Here is a 24,670-nt window from a genome sequence, read left to right on the forward strand (position 1 = left end):
GAAATGAACTTACCAAGGATAGTATAGTGAAATAGTAAAAAATGAAAACTAGATGCAGTGGTTTGAGAAATGAGATATGAGGTAGTGGCGTCAGAGAAGTTTGGATTAGAAGAGAAGCAGAGAGATAAGATGGTAGTGGTATAGAGAGGATGTCTTTAAGATTAGGAGGTTGAAGAGCATCTAAAAGCATTTAAACTACTATATTACATTATAGCACAAACTCTTGGTGGGATATGGAGTAAAGATATGATAAGATTGGGATAGGGATATCTGTAGAAGGCTTTCTGAGATGAGCATATTTTTTATCTGAGTTTTGAATGGTGTGATGACATTGACTGATGGGAAAGGGTGAGCATCCTAGGCATAGGGAATAGCATTTAAGAGACACAGGGGCACAGAAGTAGATGTCACAAAGATTCTCACATATTTTAATTGGATAACTTTATAAAGTCTTTCAACCCAGAGATTTTTACATTTAAGATATGTTGCTGATCTCTTTTCTCTTAACAAAATTATTTTAGTAACTACTAAAGTATAGTTTTCAAAAAGCTCAAACATGAGTCTTATACAAATATAAAATTTGACTGCTCAAAATTTTATTCAACTCGTTAATGAGGGAACAAGTAAGATATTTATACAGGTTCAAAGGAGAATTTGAGGAAAATAGATTTATGGAGTTGGTTTGTTGAAGGAATATAGAAATAAATTGCTGATAGATTTTTAAAAATTTGCTAATAGGAAAATATGACTTATAAAGCAATGTAGCCTTTAGAATTACCTTTTCTACTGGACAGAAATCATTTGTATTGCTTTGAATAAGAGTCTATTTACATTGCTCTTAGATAAGAATCTTTGGCATTGTTTTCTACCAGCCAACCTCTATTTTTACAGAATTGTAAAATATTTTAATAGTGAGTAGAAAATTAAACAGAGGTACATATGCCTAGAAAATCACATACTCCTTAAGGGGGTAAATAAAAGGACACTCACTAACCTTTTTCTTTTGACTATTTCTAAGTTTTAGATAATTTTTCATGACATCAGTAATATAAGATGGGTTGTTAGTATAATAAAGGAAATACCAAGGAAAGATTTTAAGTTTCTCCTATATTAAGCACATGGTAGAATTCCTGTGGCATTTTTGTCTTTGTACATCATTTAACAATTAACTGTGTACATGTCTTGATTTCACTTTTATCATTGCCTTGAAGCTTTTAAATTATTTATTATTTAGTATTTTGCACATTTATCTTTCCTCTTTGATTTGATTGCAAGCTTCTCTAAGGAGAGGGCCTTTGGCTACTTTGTATTCTCTATTGTACCTAGCACACATGGTACCTTGCACATAGTAGGAGTTCAATAAATATTAAGTGACTGAATATGATATATTCTTGGAACCAACATATATTTTAAAAAGTGGTTATATTCTTGGATGAGGACACAGTCTGGCATCAAGTTACTGAATCTTTTATTTTAAATTTGTTGTGATACCTGTGCATCAATTAGTAATGGCACTTTTTTTTTTATTTTGTTCTATTAGTGGTGATTTACTCAGAATAGGAAGAAAAGCCCTGTATTCAATTTTAGATGAAGTTATTTTCAAGCTTTTTTCAACTCCTAGTCCAGTCATAAGAAGTACTGCTACAAAACTCCTACTGTTGATGGCTGAATCCCATCAGGAAATTTTGATTTTACTGAGACAAAGTACCTGCTACAAAGGTAGTGCATTCATTCTTTCTTTACTTGGGATTCTCAAAAAGAAACTTTTTATTGATGGTTTATGAAAAACAAAATTCTTATATTTTAAAGAGTTGATAACTATGTAGATAAAACTCTACATAAAAATTGGCATCAATTTTTATACCAATTCAGAAAAAAAAAAAAGTCTTTATATAATCAAGCTATCTTCATGTCACTACAGATAGCAAGTGGAAGATACCTTTCTGATCAGGTTGCAATGAATATTTACTCCCTCTCTGACAAAAAGGTTATGTGTTGGATATACCATATAGTTTAGTAAAATAATGACCAAAAAGATCAGTGACCTTAGCAAGACCAGCTTTAGTGGAGAAAATGGTGCTGTGCTTGAGAGCCCAGTAGCCCTTATGGTATTTTGAACTATCCATAATTACTCAACACTGTCTTTCCTCAAAAACAAACAAAAAAAGTTGCCTTACCTCCAAATTCAAATACATATGTGAATTAAAAGTCTGACATTTTGAGGATGAAAGGAGTAAGTGTATTAACATTCTTATATAATAGCTTTCATTTAATTGAGCATTCACTGTGTGTCAGGCACATTCTATATACTTTACATGCGTTAAAATATTTAATCTTCACAACAATCCTATGGGATAGATATTCTTATCCTTATTTTATAGATATAGAAACAGAGACATGGTAATTTTTCCAAGATCACAAAGGTAGTATATATATTTTTTAATTGCCAAGCAAAGTTATATGTTATCTTTGTTTTATTTCTTTGATGACCAGAGCCATATATGTATTATAACCTATTTTTCTTATTCAACATGGTCAGAAAATGGGATTCTAGTCCATTAAATATACTTCTTAATATAGGGTGATACTGTATGGGAATTTTTAAAGGTTAGAATATAATATGATGTATTTAATACCTAAACTACTAGAAAAGTCTTTATCATTCTTGATGATTTTGAAGACATTGTAATAATGTACCTTGCATTAGTCATTACTGGGGGTATTGTAGGAATAGAGAGGAAAAGTACCAGTAATAGAGTTCTTTAGTTGATACTGTGCCAGATAGACATTTTCCAATTCTGTAATTCAATTCCTAAAGAAATGTGAATGTCCAACAGAGTCGTTATAAAGGAATTTTACCTGAATCCTTCTCCCTTTCTTTGACTTATATCTCAATAGCAGAACTAATTCAGGTTCCTGAAGATATTTTACAATTATTAATACTGCTGAGAACTTGGGTCTTGAAGAGAGTATAAGGCATTAAAAGTTCCATACAGTGGTTTCCCCAATGATACACTACAAGGCAATTTTACCTTATGTATTTGTTTTGAATACACACATTATAATACACCATTTCAAGTACCTGGAAATGGTACTTACTTTGTACCTTTTACTACTGCTATGTATTATTTTGGCATGAAAATGTACTAGCCTAGTGTTGTAGCACTTCACCTATAATGTTTTCCCAGGAACCTATTGATTTGCCCCAAATTATATATGTTATCATATGTTTATATTTAATAATTTTTTTCAACTAATAATGACTAATATTAATCTGCATGAGTGCTTCCACAGGACAAGCTTTTACTGAATATGTGTCTGTAGTAATTTACCTTTAAAATGTTTCCACTTAAAGTATTTATGCTCAAATAAAAAAAATTTATCTCTACCTTTTGATTTACCACAGTGATTCCATCCTCCTCCTTTTTTTTTTTTTTTTATTAAAGAGATTGTCTAGACTGATTTTCTTTTTATCAGATCCCACAATTGAGTACGGAAGAATTCTCAGGAGGGAGGAATATCTTAAAGATTTCAACCTGGAAGTCTCTGAGAAAAGGAAAAAGAAAAATCATGTGATTAATCTTGTTTTCATTTGTTTTTAAGCCAGACTTTTTGGCTTCAAATTAATACTGATTAGATAACAAAATCATATTTTATTGTTATAATAATAGTTGTATGTTTTGCTATTCTATTTCAGGACTCAGAAGTCTACTAAGTAAACAGGAAACTGGGACCGAATTCAGTCAAGAACTTAGACAGCTCGTTGGCCTTTTATGCCCAACAGTCTGTCAGGAAGTAGAAGAGCAGGTATTAAGTTACAGAAAAAAAAAAAAATTGCATGATATTCGCTGACTGTATTAAACCTTAGTTTTCCTTACATGTTCCTCACTTTCTTTCTCTTAAGACTTCAAGCAAAATACTCCCAAAATAGAAATATCTTTAAAATTTTTACTCAGGAGGTTGAGGCAGGAGGATTGCTTGAGTCCAGGAATTGGAGACTGCCCTATGATCACACCCATGAATAGCCACTGCACCCCAGCCTGGTCAACATAGCAAAACCCCATCTTTAAAATATAATGTTACAAAATTGTATCTCTCCGCCTTCAACCTGCTGAAAAACATAATTTCAATCTCCCATTTTCATCTGTTTATAGATACTGCCACATCAGTTTCACTCAACATTTTTCATGAAAGCCCCATCTCTGATGTTTATCTTTTATCTATAAGCTATTTAAAATTTTAAAATTGTTTTTCCAAAAAAATCTCTAATGGTAGCAAACTGTATTTATGGTCACCTATGGCTACCCTTCTTGTTCTTTGAGATACAACAATAACACCTTTTCCTTTGTGTAAGAAATGGTCTTAATAAAAATTATTTAGAAATTTGAGGCAGCAGGTTATTGATTATTTCATCATACTTCCTCTAGTATACTCAAAATGATGGCTCTAAATAGCCCATTCCAACAGGAAGAGGCATATAGCTTTCTGATTTCCAGATAAAGACTTAAATATGGAAAACGTCTAAAATGACTAAAGATATTTTTTAATTTAAAAGGAAAAGGGGACATTGTGTATCTAAAATCCAAAACCAAAAAGGCAATAAATTTAAAAATACAAGCAGAAACCATGAAAAGAAGTCCAGTAAGGCAGGAGAATGGGTTGGGGGAGGCTGGAAGGAAGAATGCAGAAGAAGGGAATTTCTTTTTTCTGTATATATGAACCATCATGAGTTTAGATTAATCTCAAAACTGTGCATGTGCTCAAATTCATATTGATTAGGTAACAAAATCATAGAAATCACATTTTATTATTAATAGCTGTACCCTTTTTCATTCCATGTGAGGACTCAGAAGTCTACTAAGTAAACAGGAGACTGTGACAGAATTCAGTCAAGAACTCAGACAGCTCACTGACCTTTTAAGCCCAATGGTTCATCAGGAGAATAGCATACCAAAAGCTTACAGAACTAGACAGAGATTCAAGCAACCATCCACAATGGTCAACAGAGCTTATAGTTTGAACCTAACTAGGTTGATTGCCTATTAAATAAAAACATTAACATGGTAGCTCAAAAAAGATTATGAAAGGTCAGGCGGACTATAAAATCTTTGAAAAGGAAATGGAAGTGAGATTATCCAGGGAGAATTTGGAGCTAACTAGACTATATCTTGAGTATGTTCTAGAAATTGCCTTATCGAGCCTAACATACCTCCTTTGGGAGGTAAGGTTTAATATCCCTACCCATCTTGTTAGAGCTAGAGATTAATACTTGCCCTGGCCTGATACTTTAAGAGGTATTAAATTTTTAAGACCTTCCTAGAGATATCTCTAAGTTGGTTTTGGCATTTAATTTCAGAAACTACATCAAGCAGCATGCTTAATTCAAGCCTATTGGAAGGGTTTTCAGACAAGGAAGAGATTAAAGAAGCTTCCATCTGCTGTGATTGCTTTACAGAGGAGTTTCAGGTAAAAAATTTTGGTAAGGGGATTGATGATCAGAGAATCTTACTAGAGTACAGTTGAATTGAAATTTAGGTGATTTTTAAAAAATTTCCTAGTATGTTTATTGTTATCTTTTCGTTCTTTTTCTGTACATTTCTGGGTACCAACACTCCAGTAACCAGATGCACTTTCAAAGCAAAGGACATAAGACAGGCATCTGATGTGTTAAATATACAATCCTATCCACTTAAGATATTTGGGGAGGGGACAAGCCTACAAAGGAAGCCAACGATAGTTATATTATTAAACCCTTAAAACCAACAGTTATCATGATTGTGTGTATATAATTATAACAATAACATGTATGCATATAAGAGTTTGTCTGTTAACCTGATTTTCCTGAATAAATATGGCATGGATGGATATCTTCATTGAATTATGATATAGTTTGGCATTTATTTCAAGTAGACTGAAAAGGAAATACTGAAGACATAGCCCACTTTCTGAAATGACTAACCAATCCAGATTCTCCAAGGTCACAGAACAAGAAAAAGTAACTTAGCTGCTAGGTAATTTATGATAGAGAAGAACTGTTTCAGAGGTGACTTTTTCATGCAGCCTAACTTACAGCCAAGCTTTAGTTCATTAAAATGAAACTGGCATTTTACAGAAGTTAGTTTTTTAAAGAAAACTGAAACTATTCTTTTAATAACTGCAGATACATTTCTCAGTTATAAAAACATTTAAAAATAGCTCTGGGGTTCAAAATACTATGTAGTCACAGAGTTGAAGACATTGAAATCATTCTAGCTAACTGTGTCTCTTAGTGGGTATCCTATTAATTGATGAATGTTTTCTTCAGGGAAGAATTAAAGATGGATTTAAAATATTATTGGGTGTGAATATTATTGGTAGCAAAGAAAAGAATTAATTTTTAAATACATATCAAGTGCCTAGTATATGCCAGGGGATCCATCCCCTGGCAGTTTAACAGATTCGAGTTTGTATCTCATTTCAGCAACTTACTGGTTGAGTGAACTTGGACAATGCCCCATCTCTCTCAGCCTCAAACTTCCAATCTATAAAACGAGAATAATAGTTTATACACTTGTATGATCAAGATAATGTAAAATTTGAGATAATACAAAGTTTTTAGCATATTTTCTGGCACTTAGAAAATGATAGGAGGAAAAATGCGTATGGCACATTTTCTGTCCTTGAAAATTTACAAATCTAGCTAGACAAATAGATGCGTTAAATAGATAATACTGAGAGGCAAGTGTTATCGATCTATTATTACTCAAAGTTTGTTGCCTATCTTACAAACTGTTTTTTTTTTTAAAAAAAAGCATTTCTGTGGTTAGATAAATCTGGGAAATATTGAGTACTTTTTGAATCACAGTATATATTTTTCTACCCAAAGAATCTGAGGTGCTCTTGGTATTGCCTTTGGTGGTGAATTCAGATAGAGTAGGTATTACTTATGGGTTCTAACTGCTGTCATCCTTAATTATCGGGCATCTTAAATTTAAAGGCACCCTTATACGTGGATTCAGAGCATTAATGTTTAGTCCCACAATAGTTGCCAAATTTGCTCATATACTCTCTCTTTCAATATTAAAATCTCTATTTAAAAGTAGCCCAGGATTACAGATTTTTTCCCACTTCTAAGTGGAAAAATTCTATGGAATCTAATATTCCATTATTTTAAAATAGAAATTCCATTGTTTTCTTTATGTGACCAGAAGAGTTATAAATATTTCCATTAAAAAAGATAAACGGCGAAGCAAAAATTATTTAAGTCTCACATTTTGTGTTTGTTGCCTTTCCAGTATTTTCGCATTTGAGGTTCCAGAATATACTGAAATGCAGTTCTAACCTGTTGGATTCTATTTAATTTTTTAATTTTCAGTTTGCTCCAGTTCAGCACCTTCCCTCTTCTATTAGTTGTTACAGTTCATGCAAATGTCTCTTGCTTCCTTTGTAGCTTGGTTTTTTTTCAAAGGTTATTTCTGTCTTTTTGTGCTCAGGTCTTATCTCAGTAATTTCCCCCTCCCATGGTTTTGGGAGAGGGACTGCCTACCAGTCACACTTATGGGTTCAGATTGATTAGTGTTCTTTAGATTCAGCAAAAGGCATTCTTTTATAGTCACACCCTTGCTAACGCACTTTCATAGTGGTTTCTTTTTTATTTAGTCATTTCTCATATTCAGAAACTTTATTGTCTCTTAAGTACTCTTCTTCAGCAAAGTTTTCTGAAGCAGCTAACAGCTGCTCTAGTTCTCTTAGAGAAACCTTACAATTTACCTACCTCTATCATAGTGCTGATTTTTAAGTGTTTTAATTACATTTGTTGATTTCACCTTGAAACTGAGCTTCTTAAATGCAGAATAGTATCTTTTTTCTCTCCCTCTGAGGCACAGTGTCTTGGCAGCAGAAAGTTTGGTCAACTCCCACTTAAATGATAAAAATTCAGACTGATTAAATGTAAATCATGGAATTTACTTATTTTCAGAATATGACATCTGATCAGTCATTTTATTTTCAGAAGTGTAATACAGAGGCCAGGTGGTCCAGTGCCTACTAATTCTTACAAAGAAACCAGTTGGAAGAATAATTGTTTGATTTTTGAGTGATTATAGAAACTCTGAACAAAATAACTAGATGTTATTTATTAATAAATGGGGGAATTACATTCGAAATCACATCAGTTCCTAATGTTTTCAAACATGAAAGTGAAACATGAATCCAGTAAGCACATCTGTTTACAATTTAGTCCCTATTTAAATCACCAAACCTCACTTTTGTCCTGTCTTTCTGGTTTGTACTTTACTTCCACCTTCATGCTCCATAGTCTTTTCATTTTTGCCGTATTTCATAGCCTACATACCTAAATTGTTTCCCAAACCCGGTTTTCTGACAGATTAAATATTCTAACAGATATAATTTTAATGATTACTATGTTTTTCATACTAATAGTATGAAATGATATTTAAAATATTGATGATGCAGTATTAAACACTATAATCTATAGTCAATTAGAAGTTAGAAACAGAGGTAGTTTTTTGTTGTTGTTGTTGTTTTGAGGTGGAGTCACACTCTGTCACTCAGGCTGGAGTGCAGTGGCACGATCTCGGCTCACTGCAACCTCCACCTCCCGGGTTCAGGCTCCTGCCTCACCTGCCTCACCTCCCAAGTAGCTGAGACTATAAGTACACACCACCACAGCTGGCTAATTTTTGTATTTTTAGTAGAAATGGGGTTTCACCATATTGGCCAGGCTGGTCTCGAACTCTTGACCTCAGGTGATCCACCCACCTTGGCCTCCCAAAGTGCTGGGATTACAGGTGTGAGCCAGTGCGCCGAGCCACAGAGTTAGTTTTTTAAAAACCAGTTTAGAAGGAGGCTGTGTTTAGTGCCTGCTCTCTTTTACCCTCTATGAATGGGTAAGAGATAAAACATTATTATCTGCATGCTGTATAACCCAGAAGTTTTGAGGCGAAGGAGTTCTGTAGAACAGGCAAGATGCCATCAGCTATTCTTTGGGAAGGGAGAGGCCCTTACCTGCTTCATTTCCAGCTTTCACAAAGAGCAAGATACACTTAGAACTATTCAACTAGCCCTAGATCTTCTCTAGAACTTTTTGACACACATACACTTTTGAGGTCTTCTCTGTCTTCCATAAGAGAGATAAGAAAGAAGTTTCAAAACAAATTCTCTACTGTGTCCTAAGTAGAAAACTAGAGAAAATTTAAGTTGTAATTGATGGAAGAATTTATGAGAAACAACCACAGGCACACAACATTTTATCAAAAGAATTTAATCAAAATAAACTATTTTGAGTTGAAAATTCAGTTGAAAAATCATAATAATCCTCTCTAATTATACTATAATGATGTCTGGCTATTAAGAGTACAAAGCTATAGCCAAGGTACCACATTTGTTTACAGTTTAATTCTAAGAATACAGTTTTAAAAAAAGATCTAAGAGAAAATGTTCTTGGGAGAGACACATGTCAAATTAAGTCTATAGAGGTAAACTAGTTTATTCTGTCTCTCTTCTTATCCTCGTTTTCTTTTTCTGTGGGTATCTGAAAGCATTTTGAGTATATTTACTGTAAACTGACACTTGTAGTCTCCTTACATAGTGATATTGGAAGCAACAAAAACTAGATGGGAATGGCTAAGGAGAAATTTTGGTGAATAAAAGCAGGTAATACAGAAATGATAATTATATAAAATGTGGCCACATGAAAGTTTTCATAACCAGTTTTAAAAGTAATGTTCAGTTATCAATAATTGAGAAATAGGCATAAGAAGAAAATAAAAGTCAACTGTAATCACATCATGCATAAAAATCACTTGAAATTTTAATGTTTTTTATTTTTCTGTGTAAGTAAATGTAAATTTTTTGACACAATTTTGATCTCATCCTTCTATATCCTGATTTTACTTTTACCTGACATTAGATCATTGATATATTCTCATGTCACTAAATATTCTTCGAACATTTTATTTTTTCATAGTTCATATAATCCCATCCCATCAGGTGAATGAACCAGTATCTATTTATCCAACTCCCTGTTGTGAGACAAAGTTTGTTTTCAACTTGTTACTGTTGTAATACTGTGGAGAACATTTTTGAACAGAGGTTTTTACATATATATCTGATTATTTCCTTAAGAATATTATTTGTAATGGAACTAATTGGTCATCACTTTTAAGGCTTTTTATTTATATATTTCAAATATTTTTCCAGACTTTTAATGCATATATTCAAATATTTCTCCAGAAAGGTTGCACAACAGCCACAGAAGACAGGCTATTTTATCATACCTTATTAACACTAGAAATTACCTTAAAATTTTTTCTGTTTACATTTATTTTATTACCAGGGAGGTTATGCATTTTCCATATGATTTATGAAAATTATGTATAACACACTGTTTCCATCACAGATCTAAACGAACAAAGATGTTGCTGGAGATAAATAGGCAGAAGGAAGAGGAGGACCTCAAATTACGATTGCAGCTTCAAAGACAGAGAGCCATGAGACTTTCTCGAGAACTGCGACTGAGTATGCTCGAAATAGTTCATCCAGGTGAGTGGCAGTATCAGCTTTATAAACATAAGAATATTTAGGTTATCTTTTAACAAACCAAGTTTTCTAGCTACATGATGATTTTTTTAAAATTTGGACTTTTGCCCTTTTTCTCTGTTTTTTAGATAAACTTTATTAAATCTTCTGAGTTCAAAAACGGTTACTATTTTTTTGATTCAGACCTATTCGTTGATGATGAACAATCTGCCCACCAGTTTTTTTTTTCTTATCCTTCAGATAGTTTAGTGAAACATAAAAATTTATGCATAAAGATAGCTGTTAGAGACACAAAGATACTTCTTGAACTGAAATAAGGAGTTGGAATATTATCACATTCTGCCATCAGAACTTAACTCATTCCTTAGTACAAATGTTGTGACATCTTCTTTCCACCTTTGACAGACTAAGCTGAAATTAATAATAAGGTGTGGTCTGAGAGGTCTTAGTGGTTTCAATATTATCTTCAAGTTCTTTTACCTGTCGTCTTGTTATTCAATCCAGGGTCCTTCACTAGCCTTTTATTTCACTTCATCTCCATTAAATATAGATGTTTTCTAGGATTCCATCCTCACCTTATTCCTGTCATTTTGCTCTTCCTGGGGTATCCATCCATAACTACAGCTCAACTCTCAACTGAGTGCTGAGCAGTCTCAAATCTGGTCTCTGTCTTCACCTACTCTCCTAAGCTCTTAGAGGAGAATTGCCCAATAGAAATTTTTACAAAAATGAAAGGTTGTATATCTGTACCATCCAGTAGGGTAGCCAGTGGCTAGAGATGGCTACTGAGTATTTGAAATGTGGCTAGTGTACTGAAGTACCTGAATTTTAATTTTACTTTATTTTAACCCAAGTAGCCACTTGTGGATAATGTCTACTCTATTGAATAACACACCTCTGTACCCAACTGCCTATTGGATCCAGCTTTACCTGGATATCCACAGGCAACCCAAACACCAAAGTCATTATCTTACCCCTCAGATTTCCTTTTCCTTTATTCCCCATCTCAGATAATGGCACCAGTAACTTACTCAGTTTCCCATTTGAGACATCCTAGAGTCCTTTCCCTCTTTTACCTCTATATCCAATTGATCATTAAATTATATCAGTTTCTTATACTCCCCCAAATACACTCCCCTTTTTATTAACAATTCTACTACCTTATTCTGTCATGTATGTACTGTGAACCCTGGGTTGCATGCTGAGCAACTCCAAGAAAGCAAAAAGAAAGTCATCTATATAACTGACTGAGTGACTTAAGAGAAATTTGGAAGCATGTAGAGAGAACACATACATACATTTTGCCCTTTCCCTCTGATGGTACTGAATGACTTCTTAATCGTGTGCTTAGGATTCTTGGTTTTTTGGGTTTTTTGAAATGTTTTTAATGTTAGATTTTCAGCGATTTTCTTATTACTCTACCACAAAAATATTATATGAGTTCTTTCTCTAAAGAAGCTGCATAATCTGGGAAAGCTTTGTTTCTAAAATCTTAGAACCATGGTAAAATAATAGAATTGGGAAAATTAGTGAACAGTATTGGCAAAAATAAAAAGAAAGCAAGATTATTATTATCATTGTCCTGATTCCAGAACTTAAGAAAGCATGGCAGTGAGTATGTTGTAATAGTGTCTATCATCTTTTTAGGTCAGGTGGAGAAACACTATCGGGAAATGGAAGAGAAATCAGCATTGATTATCCAGAAACATTGGAGAGGGTACAGGGAAAGGAAAAATTTTCACCAACAGAGGCAGTCTCTCACAGAGTATAAAGCAGCTGTCACACTTCAAAGAGCAGTGAGTCTAATGCAGTGAAAAGAGCTCTGAATCAAGAGGCAAAAACATGAGTTCAAACCTGACTTTGCTAATTACCTGTTGTAAAGCCTTTATCAAGACACTTAGTTTTCTTGAGCCTTAGTTTTTTCTTTTGTAAAAGAAAACCTCCTTACCTCTGGCCAAGCTGGTTTAGACACTCAGTCCTTAGTACTACCTTAGAACCTTGTACATCATTTACTATACTACAATGTTGTTTTGTTAATTATTTCCCTTCTTACTTGGGCTGTGAGTTCTTCAGGAATAAGGAGCTAAGTCTTATTGTTGTCAGCTCATCACATGTGCTTGATGTGTGAATAGATGTTTACCCTTACCCTTTTCACTCAGTTGTTATGTGGATCAGTTACCCTAATTCATGGGAATGTATTTTGTAAATTACAAAGTTCTCTGCAAGTGCAGCATGTGATATTTGATTTTTTTAATGCACAGATATTAGGTATATTTAGATCATTATAACATTTTAATTATAGAATTTTATATATATATATATATATATATATTTTTTTTAGACGAATTCTTGCTCTGTTGCAAGGCTGAAGTGCAATGGCGCAATCTTGGCTCACTACAACCCCCACCTCCCAGGTTCAAGCAATTCTCCTGACTCAGCCTCCTGAGTAGCTGGGACTACAGGCACGCACCACCATGCCCATCTAATTTTTGTATTTTTAGTAGAGACTGGGTTTCACCATATTGGCCAGGATGGTCTCGATCTCTTGACCTCATGAGCTGCCTACCTTGGCCTCCAAAAGTGCTGGGATTACAGGCATGAGTCACCACGCCCAGCCTCGTGTTCTTAAATAGCAATCTTTCTGTGATCTCTCTAGAGGATAGTACTATTTTGTTGCCTTGGAAAAGCATAGCACAAGGTGGTTTTTAAAATTTAATGACCAGTTTTCCTAACATCCAGTTATTATCTTATACATGGTTAACTTTCATATTAGGATTTCAGGTCCTATAGCATTTAGCTTAACAATCCTTATTGAATTTTTAGGTCAATTTCAGTTTTCTACTGTGATAGATTTTTGAACAGTCTCTGTGATTAACTTTTTACAAAGTTTTTTTTTTTTTAAATCATCCAAAAACATAGTAGAATAAATGCTAGAGAAATAGGAAGAGATGCCTGCCTCCTACTCCTTCTTCAGGCTCTTCTGGGGATCTCAGGTTGTATCTGCAACAAACAGTCCTGCACCATCACTGAATCACACATACTCCTGATATTTACCTTCTGCTAAACAAAGTCATCTAAGGATTAACCAGTTGATATCAGGGTTGGAGACACTTCCTTTGGAGGAACCTTTGGCTTCTTTCTAACACTTTTAACTCATAAATACCTCCTTTTTAAAGTCTTCCCTGTCATAGAATTAGGTGGGCCCTTATTAAGTTGACTTACTACCTTGCCTGATTTAGATGACCCTAAATACTTTGTAAAAGGATCCTCTACTATAAAGTGAAATATCCCGGTTTGCCTACCATTTCTTAGAGAAAGAAGTAGGGGTCATTATAAGAATGTATCTGAAGGCTATGAAGGCAAAGTTGTTTTGGCTTTTATACTTTACAGTGGCACAAAAGGAAGATTAGTCGCATTTGCCTCATATCTGCTAAAAAAAAAAAAGGTAATTGAGTCTCTGTTTAAGAGCAAAAAGGGATGGGTTGAGGTCATGTTTATAGTCTTTGCATCTCATTAATAAAAAAAAGGAATGCGTCTCTGTTTAAGAGCAAAAAGGGATGGGTCAAAGTCATGTTTATAGTCTTTGCATCTCATTAATAAAAATAAGATGAAGTCAAAGTGAAGTTAGCCAAAATGGAAAAGGAAATAAGAGGATTACTTTTTTTTTTTTTTTTTTAAAGAAACGTGGTCTCACTCTGTCACCCAGGTACAGTGGTGTGTTCACAGTGCATCACAGCCTTGAATTCCTGGGCTAAAGTGACCCTCCTGCCTCAGCCTCCCTAAGTGCTGAGATTATAGGTGTGAGCCACCATGCCTGGCCAAGAATTACTTTCAAAGAAGGAAAAGAGAAAGAAAAATGGGAAAGTACACTGAGAAAAGAAATAGAAAAATAGAGAAAATTATAACAAGGCAATAGTCAATAAAGGATACATTTTGCCATATTTTTAAAGCATCCTTTCTTTTTTTTTTTTTTTTTTTTTGAGACAGAATCTCTCTCTGTCTCCCAGGCTGGAGTGCAGTGGTACAATCATAGCCCACTGCAGCCTTGATCTGCGAGGCTCAAGAGATCCTCCCGCCTCAGCCTCCACAGTAGCTGGGACTACAGGCTTGCACCACCAGGCCCAGCTAATTTTTTTTTTTTTTTTTCAGTAGAGACTAAGTCTCACTTTGTTGCCCAGGGTAGTCTCCAACTCCTGAGCTCAAGTGATCCTCCCGCTGCAGCCTTCCAAAGTGCTGGAATTACAGGTGTGAGCCACTGTGCCTGGCCTAAGGTATCCTTTTCTAAGACACACTAGAGACCTTCACTGTTCAATAAAATAATCATTAAGCATACGTAGCTGGCTATGAAGAACTTGACATGTAGCTAGTCCAAATTGAAATGTGTCGTAAGTGTAAAATACCCACCAGATTTTGAAAACGTAGCATGAAAAAAAGTGTAAAGTATCTCATTAATACTTTTTTATATTGATTACATGATGAAATACTAATATTTTGTGTATACAGAGTTATATGTTTTATATAACTCAGTAAATATTGTTTTGCCCATTTTTTATTTTCTTAATGTGACTACTAGAAAATTTGAAATTACTTATATGACTCACATTATACTTCTGTTGGCACTGCTACTGACCTTGCTAAGAAAAAAAATGGGAAATAATTCATTAGCCTCATTGAAAGTAGTATACCAGCCTGGGCAATGTGGCAAAACCTCATCTCTAATAAAAATACAAAAATTAGCCAGGCATGGTAGCACGTACTGGTAGTCCCAGCTACTTGGGAAACTGAAGTGGGGAAAATCACCTGAGCCTGGGAAGTTGAGGCTGCAGTGAGCTGTGATCACACCACTGCACTCCAGCCTGGACAATACGAATGAGATCCAGCCTGAAAAAAAAAAAAAAAGTAATATAAAGGAGTAGGAATATCCTTTCAATGAACTCGTCCCTCAGGAAGAACCGGTTATTAGTGTCCTCGGCAGGAAAAGAAAGGCCAGAACGGTTATCCACCTTCTGTTCTTCTCTTACTTGATGCAAAAACAGAGGCATTGTTTCTCCAGTGGCTAAAAATTGAGGAAATTTGCTAAAAGAGAAAAATAAATGAAAGGGGAGAATAGAAGGAAAGAAGAGAGTCTCAACAGAAGGATGCAAGCACAGTTGAAAACTCAAGTACCATACTGAAAACAAGGCCGGGCATGGTGACTCACGCCTGTAAATCCCAGCACTTTGGGAGGCTGAGGCGGGAGGATCACTTGAGCCCAGGAGTTTGAGACCAGCCTAGGAAATATAATAAGACTCTTTCTCTACAAAAAATTAACTGGGCTTGGTGGTGCACACCTGTAGTCCCGGCTACTCAGGAAGCTGAAGTGGGAAGATCACTTGAGCCCAGGAGGTTGAGGCTGCTGTGAGCCATAATCAAGCCACTGCACTCCAGCCAGGGTGACAGTGTGAGACCCTGTCTTAAAAAAAAATACCAAAAAAGTAAAGGGTACTAGGGAAATTTTCTAAACCGCTTCTTAGTGCCCACTCTTAAATATCAACTAAAGGATAATTATCACTGAATATCTAAGGAAAGCCAAAGACAAAACAAATGGAATAAAACAACTTGATAGAATATAAACATTGCAGGTATAAGGAAAAAATGTTTTTAATCTGTTATTAATATCCTCAGAGAGATAAGGAAACATAATATATGAAACAAAACCAAGATACCATATAAAAGGGAACACAGAGAATAAAATTCGACAGGGAAAACTGAAAGACTAATAAAAGGATTGTGGGAGAAAAGTTAAAGAAATCTCACAGAAAGCAAGGAAAAAAGATTTTGCCAGAGGCACACATCTGCAATCCCAGCTACTCAGAAGGCTAAGGCAGCAGGATGGCATTAGCTCAGGAGTTCTAGGCCAGCCTGGTCAACATATGAAATATCATTAGAAAAAGAAAAAAAGGTAGAATCTTTAATTAAAAAAAAAAAAAAAACAGATGGATAGAAAACACTGCCAGTCTAGGAGGTCAAACAGCCAAACATTTGAAATCAAGAACAAGAAAAAACAGAAGAGAAAAAGTCAAATAACTGAAGATTTCTCAGAACTGAATGTCACGAATTTTAGATTAAGGGGACCAATTAAGTGTCCAATACAGTGACAGAAACACTTCCACATTTGTTTCATAATACTGTGAGATGTACTAGGAACAAAAGGACTTCTTGACAGCAACATTGGAAGCTAAAAAGTATTGAAGTGAGACTGTCACATATTTGAAGGAAAATGATTTCCAACTAGAATTCTATACCCAACCAAATTATTAATTAAAGATAAGGACAGACCAAAGACATTTTTAGATAAGAGGGAATAACCTGAGAAAGAAGGCAACATGGAATCCAAGAAACACATGGGAAAGATAAAAAGTAGTCACCGAGATGATGGTGAATGGAGACTACAGGATGACAGCTATGCCCAAGGTATAGAGAGCAGGTCAGGAAGCTCCAGAAAGTGTGTCCAAGAAAATGAATTTGATAGAATGCCTGATGTATTTTAATGTGTTGAAAAGTAGGGCAGAGTTTATAAAATATAATCGGTAGTATGGAAAACAAAGCATGGGAGAAAAGAGAATTAATAATTCCAGAGAAAATAAAAATGTGCAAGGAAGGAAAAGTAATTATAGTATACTATATTGTTCAAAAGTGAATAGCCTTTATGTGGTCATAATTTTGCAAACATTGAACATTAACTAAAATTATGATATAATAATATAGGATGGATGGGGAGTAGAAGCAAGTGAAAGAGAGCTAAATTCATACCTTTCATACAAGAAAATCAATAGGTAATGCCTATATCTGAAAAAAAAAATCACAGAAAAATAGGCGGAGCTAAATGTCAAAAGAATAAACTGAATTAAATTGTTGCCCTTGAGTCAGGGGACAGGGTAAATGGGTAACTCTAGTAAGAATTCTAGTAATTCTTATGAAGCTGACAAATTAAACAATAGCATTCTAGTAATTCTTACGAAACTGACACATTAAACGATAGAGTTATATCAGCAAACTTTTCTGGGAAGCGCTATATAATAAAATATTTTAAGCTTTGCAGGTCATGCAGTGTGTCACATGTATTCAGTTATAGCACAAAAGCATCCATAGCCAACAGTAAACAAATGAGCATGTCTGTGTTCCAGTAAAATGTTATTTGTAGAGGTGGGGTACGATGACTCCCGTCTGTAATCTCAGCACTTTGGGAGGGCGAGTCAGGTGGATCACAAGGTCAAGAGATCGAGACCAGCCTGGCTAACATGGTGAAACCCCATCTCTACTAAAAAATACAAAAATTAGCCTGGTGCAGTGGTGCACGCCTGTCATCCCAGCTACTCTGGGCTGAGGCAGGGGAATTGCTTGAACCTGGGGGGTTGAAGGTTGCAGTGAGCTGAGATTGTGCCACTGCACTCCAGCCTGGTGACAGAGCGAGACTCTATCTCAAAAAAAAAAGTTATTTGTAAACATTAGATTTTGAATTTCATATAATTTTACATGCCACTAAATATTCTTTTCCCTTTAAATTGTTTAACAATGTAAAATGAAAAAACAAAACAAAACAAAAACACGAAAACAAAACCACACACACATTTTTAGCTCTCAAGCCCTATGAAAACAGGCAGCAGGCTAGATTTGGCCTGTGGGCAATGATTTGCTGACCCTTGCTTTAAATAATGTGAACATGTAACTTTGATGAAAATAAAAACAACAAAGACACAAGAAGAGTGAAAACAATTGGGAAGAATAATTGCAAATTTGTCCCATATCATGCCTATTACAAAATTTCTTTTTACCAGAGTCCATTCTGAAGGACATGGGAAATAATTCAGACAGAAATATACTGTCTTCCTAGTTGTTTACAATCCTGTAGGCTGTGTAGAATTAAGGCCCCTTTTTTCTATAGACATAGAATCTGTCCTCTAGGGATCAAGTGACTTGCCCAGAATCATAGTTTATAAGGGACTAGAATTGAGACTAGAATCTATTGCTTTTTTCCTCTTCATTGCTTACTGCACAAATAATACGTGACTATATCCTTGTAAAAAGCACTACAGAAGACTGTATTTTCAAAATCACTGTTCTCCTGCGTCTTGTCACAGTCCCATTCCCCTCCTTATACACACTCAGAGTTAATCAATATTGCAATGTGGTCACTACCATATATTGTAGTGAGAAAATAGTTCTATTAGTTAGGGGAGAAAAATCACAAACCTTCAATTTTTTTTTTTCCTCCAGGCACTTAAATTCCTAGCAAAGTGCCATAAGAAAAAGAAACTATTTGCTTCTTGGCGAGGACTCCAAGAACTCACTGATGCACGCCGAGTTGAACTGAAGCAACAAGTGGATCACTATGTCAGAAGACATTTGGTATGTAGGCTTCTGTGCCATATCAGTATTACATTATTCCAGTGCATGATATTGATCAACAAAACAGTGTCATATATATATATATATATGTGTGTGTGTGTGTGTGTGTGTGTATGTGTGTATACATTTATTGCTGGTATAAAGTAATGCATTGGCTTTTCCATAGAAGTAATGGTATATCTTTTTATAGTTACATAGCCATAGAGGTATAGTCAGTGGTGAAGGAGACTCTGCTTTAAATCAGTTTTTTCCCATACTACGTCAATAAGACTTGTTCATTGCTTCTTTTGCAATATACAGTAAAACTCGAACTATTTTGAACCTTCCAGAAAGAGTATATGTAATTGTCAATCAATGATTATTCATTCTTACATTTGTTGGACTACTAATGTACCTCCAGAAGCCAATAAGATATAGCATTTGACTATTTGCCTCTTATGATCTTACCACAAATATACTGCTAGCGCCTTTATCCCAACAGAAATGTCCATATCTTTGACTTTCTATGACCACAGTATTGCAGGTCACGTGTTATTCACTTCTCCCACCTGAATTCTTGACCATCTACTCCTATGTGTCTTCAAAGGTCATTTCCCTTTCTGCCTTGGGAGTAACTCACCACTCCTGTCATTAATTTTAATCACCTGCACCTTTGCTGATTACCTCTACTTTCTTTACTCTTACAGTTTCTCCCATGCTTTCACACTTCTGTAATTTTATGGACAAAGTTGGCAGTTTATACATTTCAATCTATCAGAATTATTCCCTCATTTGAACCAACCACTCATAGTGTATCTTGGTGCTTTTCATGAGTTTTGTTGTGATTGTGGTGGTGGTGTTTGTGCCTGAGTTCATTCTCTCTCTCTCACACACACATACATACACACACACACAGATACACACACACACTTCTCAAATTTGAAGGTTCTGGATAACTGATGTTAGAGGTTTAATGTGATATTTAGGCAGTCCTGTCATTCACCCTTTCATTCCTCCAGAGCGCCCAAAATGAAAGGACTTTTTGTAACAAACAAAAACCACTATACAAATGGAAATGAAGTGCAAATATATTAGTAGCTGAGCATGTATCTGGTAATCACTGGAACACAGCAATGGTAAAACCTGAATTGAATAGCATAGCTTAGTCCAGGAAGTGTAAGTAAGCCCTCTTACTTTCCCCTCCTGCTAATCTGGATTTAGGGACCCAAAACTTAATGGAGTCTGTGGAGAAAGAGAGGAGGAAAAAACCACCCTTCTATGTCAGGCCCTCTGTGATTACCATAAAAAGGTAGACAGTGGAAAAAGTCCTGACATTTGTTTCAGGCCAAGATGGAGTAACAGGGACTAGATTTACTTCCTGCCTGAAACAACCAGAAAAAGAAACAAACATAAACAGATAAAAATGTATGAGAAAATCGTTTTCAAGACCCTGGACATCAGACAACAAAGAACAATAATTTCTGAGAGGGAACAAAGCGAGCCCTATAATTACCCCAGCTTACTGCCTTGAAAGAGTTTTTAGGCCATAGCTCAAGGAAGAGAAGAGCTCTTTAGAATCCTTAAGGAGATGGCACTGAGAGTCTGGTGACACCAAGGGAGCTAGACTTCATAGAACAGAGTACCAGAGCAAAGAGAGCTGCAAAGAGAGAGAACCCCAGATATCTACAGAATCTACCCCTTGAGTATTCTCCAGAATACTAATCAGCATGTACATGTGAGGAAATTATCTAAAGCCAAATTTTCCAAACAGTCATCTGAAAAGGTAAGACGGAAGTGTGTCTGGAACTCACATAGGTCCAGGAATAGTGCCTGTTCCCATCAAATACACTGGAGAAACTCATAATTCACAGGGTATTGTGAAGCGTACTCAGGAAGACCTTCCCTTAATAGTAGATTATGATTAGCCTAGACAGCTCCATTCTGCCAAACAAATTATAAAATCAAGAGTCAAAAAAAGATTAAAATGTTTTCATGTAATTTAACAGCATTCCAAAAAAAGACTCAAAATTTTAAGAAATGTCAAAATATCCAGCACCCAACAAGGTAAAAGTCACAATGTCTAGCAGCTAATCAAATATTAAAGGCATGCATGGAAGTAGGAAAATATGACCCATAATGAGGAGGATATTCAATAAAACCAACCCAGAAATTACATAGATGTTAAAATTGGCAGAGAAGGGCATTAAAACAGTCATTATAACTGTATTCTATATGTTCAAAAAGTCAAGTAGAAATATGGAAAATATTTTTAAAATACCTGAATCAAACTCCTAGAGATAAAAACTTCAAAGTATGGTGTGAAAAATATACTTGATCAAATTAATAGCAGATTAGACTTTGCTAGATGGAAGTCTAATAATAAATTAATAATAAAGGTGAAGCCATAGTAGTAGATACTGCACAAAATGAGTCACAGAGAGGGAAAAAAGAGAAAAATATTTGAAAAGACCATTACTGAGCTGTGGGACTGTAAGTGACCCAATAAGTGAAAAATTGGAATCCCTGAAGGAAATGTAGAGAAAAATAATGGCTGAAAACTTTCCAAACTAAAAATGATAAGCCCATACCCAAACCAGTTAAGGCACAAGTACATGGAAAAAACTGTGCCAAGGAATATCATAATCAAAATTGTCAAACCAGTGATACGTGAAAATCTTAAAAACAAAAAAAATTTTAAATGATATATAAAGACAAAAATTACATTGCTCAGTAGGAACACTGCAAGCAAGAAGATACCTTGCTTTAAAGTACTGAAAGGAAAAAAAGTTGTCCAACCTAGAATTCTGTACCTAGCAAAAAAAATTGTTAAAAAAAAAAGCTTTTTCAGACATACAAAAGCTGAAAGACTTGATCACCAGTACACTTGCACTACCAAAAAAGAATTTAACATTCCAGAAATGTTGTAAAAAATGTTAAATTCTTTTTATTCGTATAGATTGAGGGAGTAAAAATGCACATTTACATGCTTGTATTGCAAACTCCCCTCCAGCAAAATAAACAATCAACGGTAAACAGCCTATAGAATGGGAAAAAATAGTTGCAAGCTATACATCTAACAAAGGGCTAATATCTAGAATCTACAAGGAACTCAACTCAAGAAGAAAAAAACCCATTAAAAAGTGGGCAAAGCCGGATGCTGTGGCTCATGCCTATAATCTCAGCACTCTGGGATGCCAAGGCAGGAGGAATACTTGAGCCCAGGAATTCGAAACCAGCTTAGGCAACATGGTGAAACCTGGTCTCTACAAAAAATTTAAAAATTAGCCAGGCATGGTGGTGCCTGTCTGCAGTCCCAGCTACTTGAAAGGCTGAAGTGGGGTGATCATTTGAGCTCAGGAGGTTGAGGCTGCAGTGAGGCATGTTCATGCTACTGCACTCCAGCCCGGGCGGCCGAGAGAGACCCTGTCTCAAAAAAAAAAAAAAAAAAGTGGGCAAGAAACATGAACAGACATACAAGTGGTCAACAAACAATGAAAAATGCTCAATATCACTAATCATCAGAGAAATGTAAATTAAAATCATAATAAATAACCATATTATACCAGTTAAAATGACTATTATTACAAAGTCAAAAACAACAGATGTTAGCAAGGATGTGGAGAAAAGGGAACACTTACACACTGTTGGTGGGAATGTAAATCAGAAATGTTAAGTTCTTTAAGGTGTAAAACACTTAACATTTCTGTTTAAAATGATGCCAGGAAAAGATACCAGAGAGAAATCTGGCTCTACATAAAGAAATTAAGAGCACTGGAAATGGTAATTACAGCCATGTGTCACATAATGAATTTTCAGTCAGTGTTGGGCCATATATACAACAGTGGTCACCTAATATTGTAATGGCATATTTTTACTGGACATTTTCTATATTTTTATATGTTTACATATGCAAAAACTTACCATTGCATTAAAATTGATTACAGTATTCAGTACAATAACATGCTGTACAGATTTGTAGCCTAAGAGCAATAGGGTATACCACATAGCCTACATAGGTAGTAGTCTATACCATTTAAGTTTGCGTAGGTACACTCGATGACAGGCGCACAGTGACAAAATCACCTAACAGCACGTTTCTCTGAACCTATTCCTGTCGTTAAGCAAGGCATGACTGTACTTGGGTAAATATACAGTAGTCCCCCGTTAATCTCAGAAGATGCATTCCAAGACCCCCAATGGAAGACTAAAACTGCAGATAGTACTGAACCCTGTATATATCATGTTTTTTCCTATACATACATACTTATGATAAAGTTTAATTTATAAATTACACACAGTAAGAGATTAACAACCACAGTAATAAAGTAGAACAATTATCATAATATACTGTAATAAAAGTTATATGAATGTGGTCTCTCTGTCTCTCTCAAAATATCTTATTGTACTCTACTGCAGGTAACTGAAACCACAGAAAGTGAAACCTTGGATAACTGGGGGATTGCTATACTATTGAAAGGTTCTTATACTATATATGAAGTGATATGTTATCATCTGAAGGTAGATTTATAAGTTAACCATGTATGGTATGAACCTTAAAGCAACCACTAAAATTTAAAAAACGAAGAGTTATAGCTAACAACTGATAATAAAATAGCTAATAAGTCTACAAAAGAGATGAAATTGAATCATAAAATATACTTGATCAAAAAAGGCAGAAAAAGAGGAAAAATAAAGTGATGGGACAAAAAGAAAGCAAAATGATAGACTCAAATGTGATTGTATCAGTAATTACAATAGCTAAAAATGGTCTGAACACCCCAATTAAAAAGCAGAGTAGCAGACTGAATAAAAAAGCCTGATTATATGTTGATTACAAGAAGCATACTTTAAATATGAAAAAAGGTGGAACAAGTATAATGATAAAGGAATCAATTAAGAGGACATAAGAATTTTAAATGTTTATATACCTAATAACAGTGCTCCAAAATACATGTAGCCAACATGAATGAACCTTGATGACATGCTAACTGAAATAAGCCAGATACAAAGGACAAATATTATCTGATTCCACTTATCTAAGATACCTAGAGAAGGCAAATTGATAGAAATAGAAAATTGAATTGCGGTTTTCAGGAGTAGAAGTTGGGGAGTAGGATGAGAAGATAGTATTTAAAGAGTATGGAATTTCAATTTGGGCAAATATAAAAGTTCTGGAGATGGACAGGGGCAGTGGTCATGTAACAATATGAATGTACTTTAATACCACTGAACTGTACGATTAAAAATGGTTAAAATGATAAATCTTATGTATATTTTACCACAATAAAAAAATACATGAAGCAAACACTGATAGAACTGTGATGAGGAATAAAGCCACAATTCTTTCAATAACCCTCTCAACAACAACTTATAGAACAAGCACACAGAAAAGCAGCAAGGATATGGTAGATATGAACAACACTATTAAACAACTTGATCTAATTGACATTTTTGGAAAACTTCACCAAATAACATTCTTCTTAATGAACATTGCACATAGAACATTTACCAAGATGGACTATGTTCTGTACCATCAAATAAATCTCAATAAACTAAAAAATATATATATACAAAGTATATTCTCTGCCCACAATACAATTAAGTTAGAAGTCAATAACAGAAATATCTCTGGTTATATTACCAACTATATGGAAACTAAACAACACACTTCTAAATAACCAAAGGCTCAAAGAAGAAATCAGAAGGGAAATTATAAAGTATTTCAAACTGAATGAAAACTCCATCTTTCACAACTTGTAGATTC

At 34.8% G+C, this 24,670-nt stretch overlaps 1 protein-coding gene across 1 annotated transcript in view; it reads left to right on the plus strand.

Moving 5' to 3' along the window:
* The window catches only part of LOC105470299 (IQ motif containing B1), a 74,388-nt gene that overhangs the window by 39,890 nt on the left and 9,828 nt on the right, over positions 1–24,670 (plus strand). Inside the window, exons 8-13 of the mRNA XM_011722140.2 lie at positions 1,541–1,719; positions 3,698–3,807; positions 5,357–5,466; positions 10,400–10,542; positions 12,187–12,335; positions 18,796–18,927. Coding sequence (XP_011720442.1) covers positions 1,541–1,719; positions 3,698–3,807; positions 5,357–5,466; positions 10,400–10,542; positions 12,187–12,335; positions 18,796–18,927 — 823 coding nt within the window. The remainder of the gene's footprint in view (positions 1–1,540; positions 1,720–3,697; positions 3,808–5,356; positions 5,467–10,399; positions 10,543–12,186; positions 12,336–18,795; positions 18,928–24,670) is intronic.

Source organism: Macaca nemestrina, chromosome 2, assembly GCF_043159975.1.
Source record: "Macaca nemestrina isolate mMacNem1 chromosome 2, mMacNem.hap1, whole genome shotgun sequence".
In the NCBI taxonomy this organism is placed as follows: domain Eukaryota; kingdom Metazoa; phylum Chordata; class Mammalia; order Primates; family Cercopithecidae; genus Macaca; species Macaca nemestrina.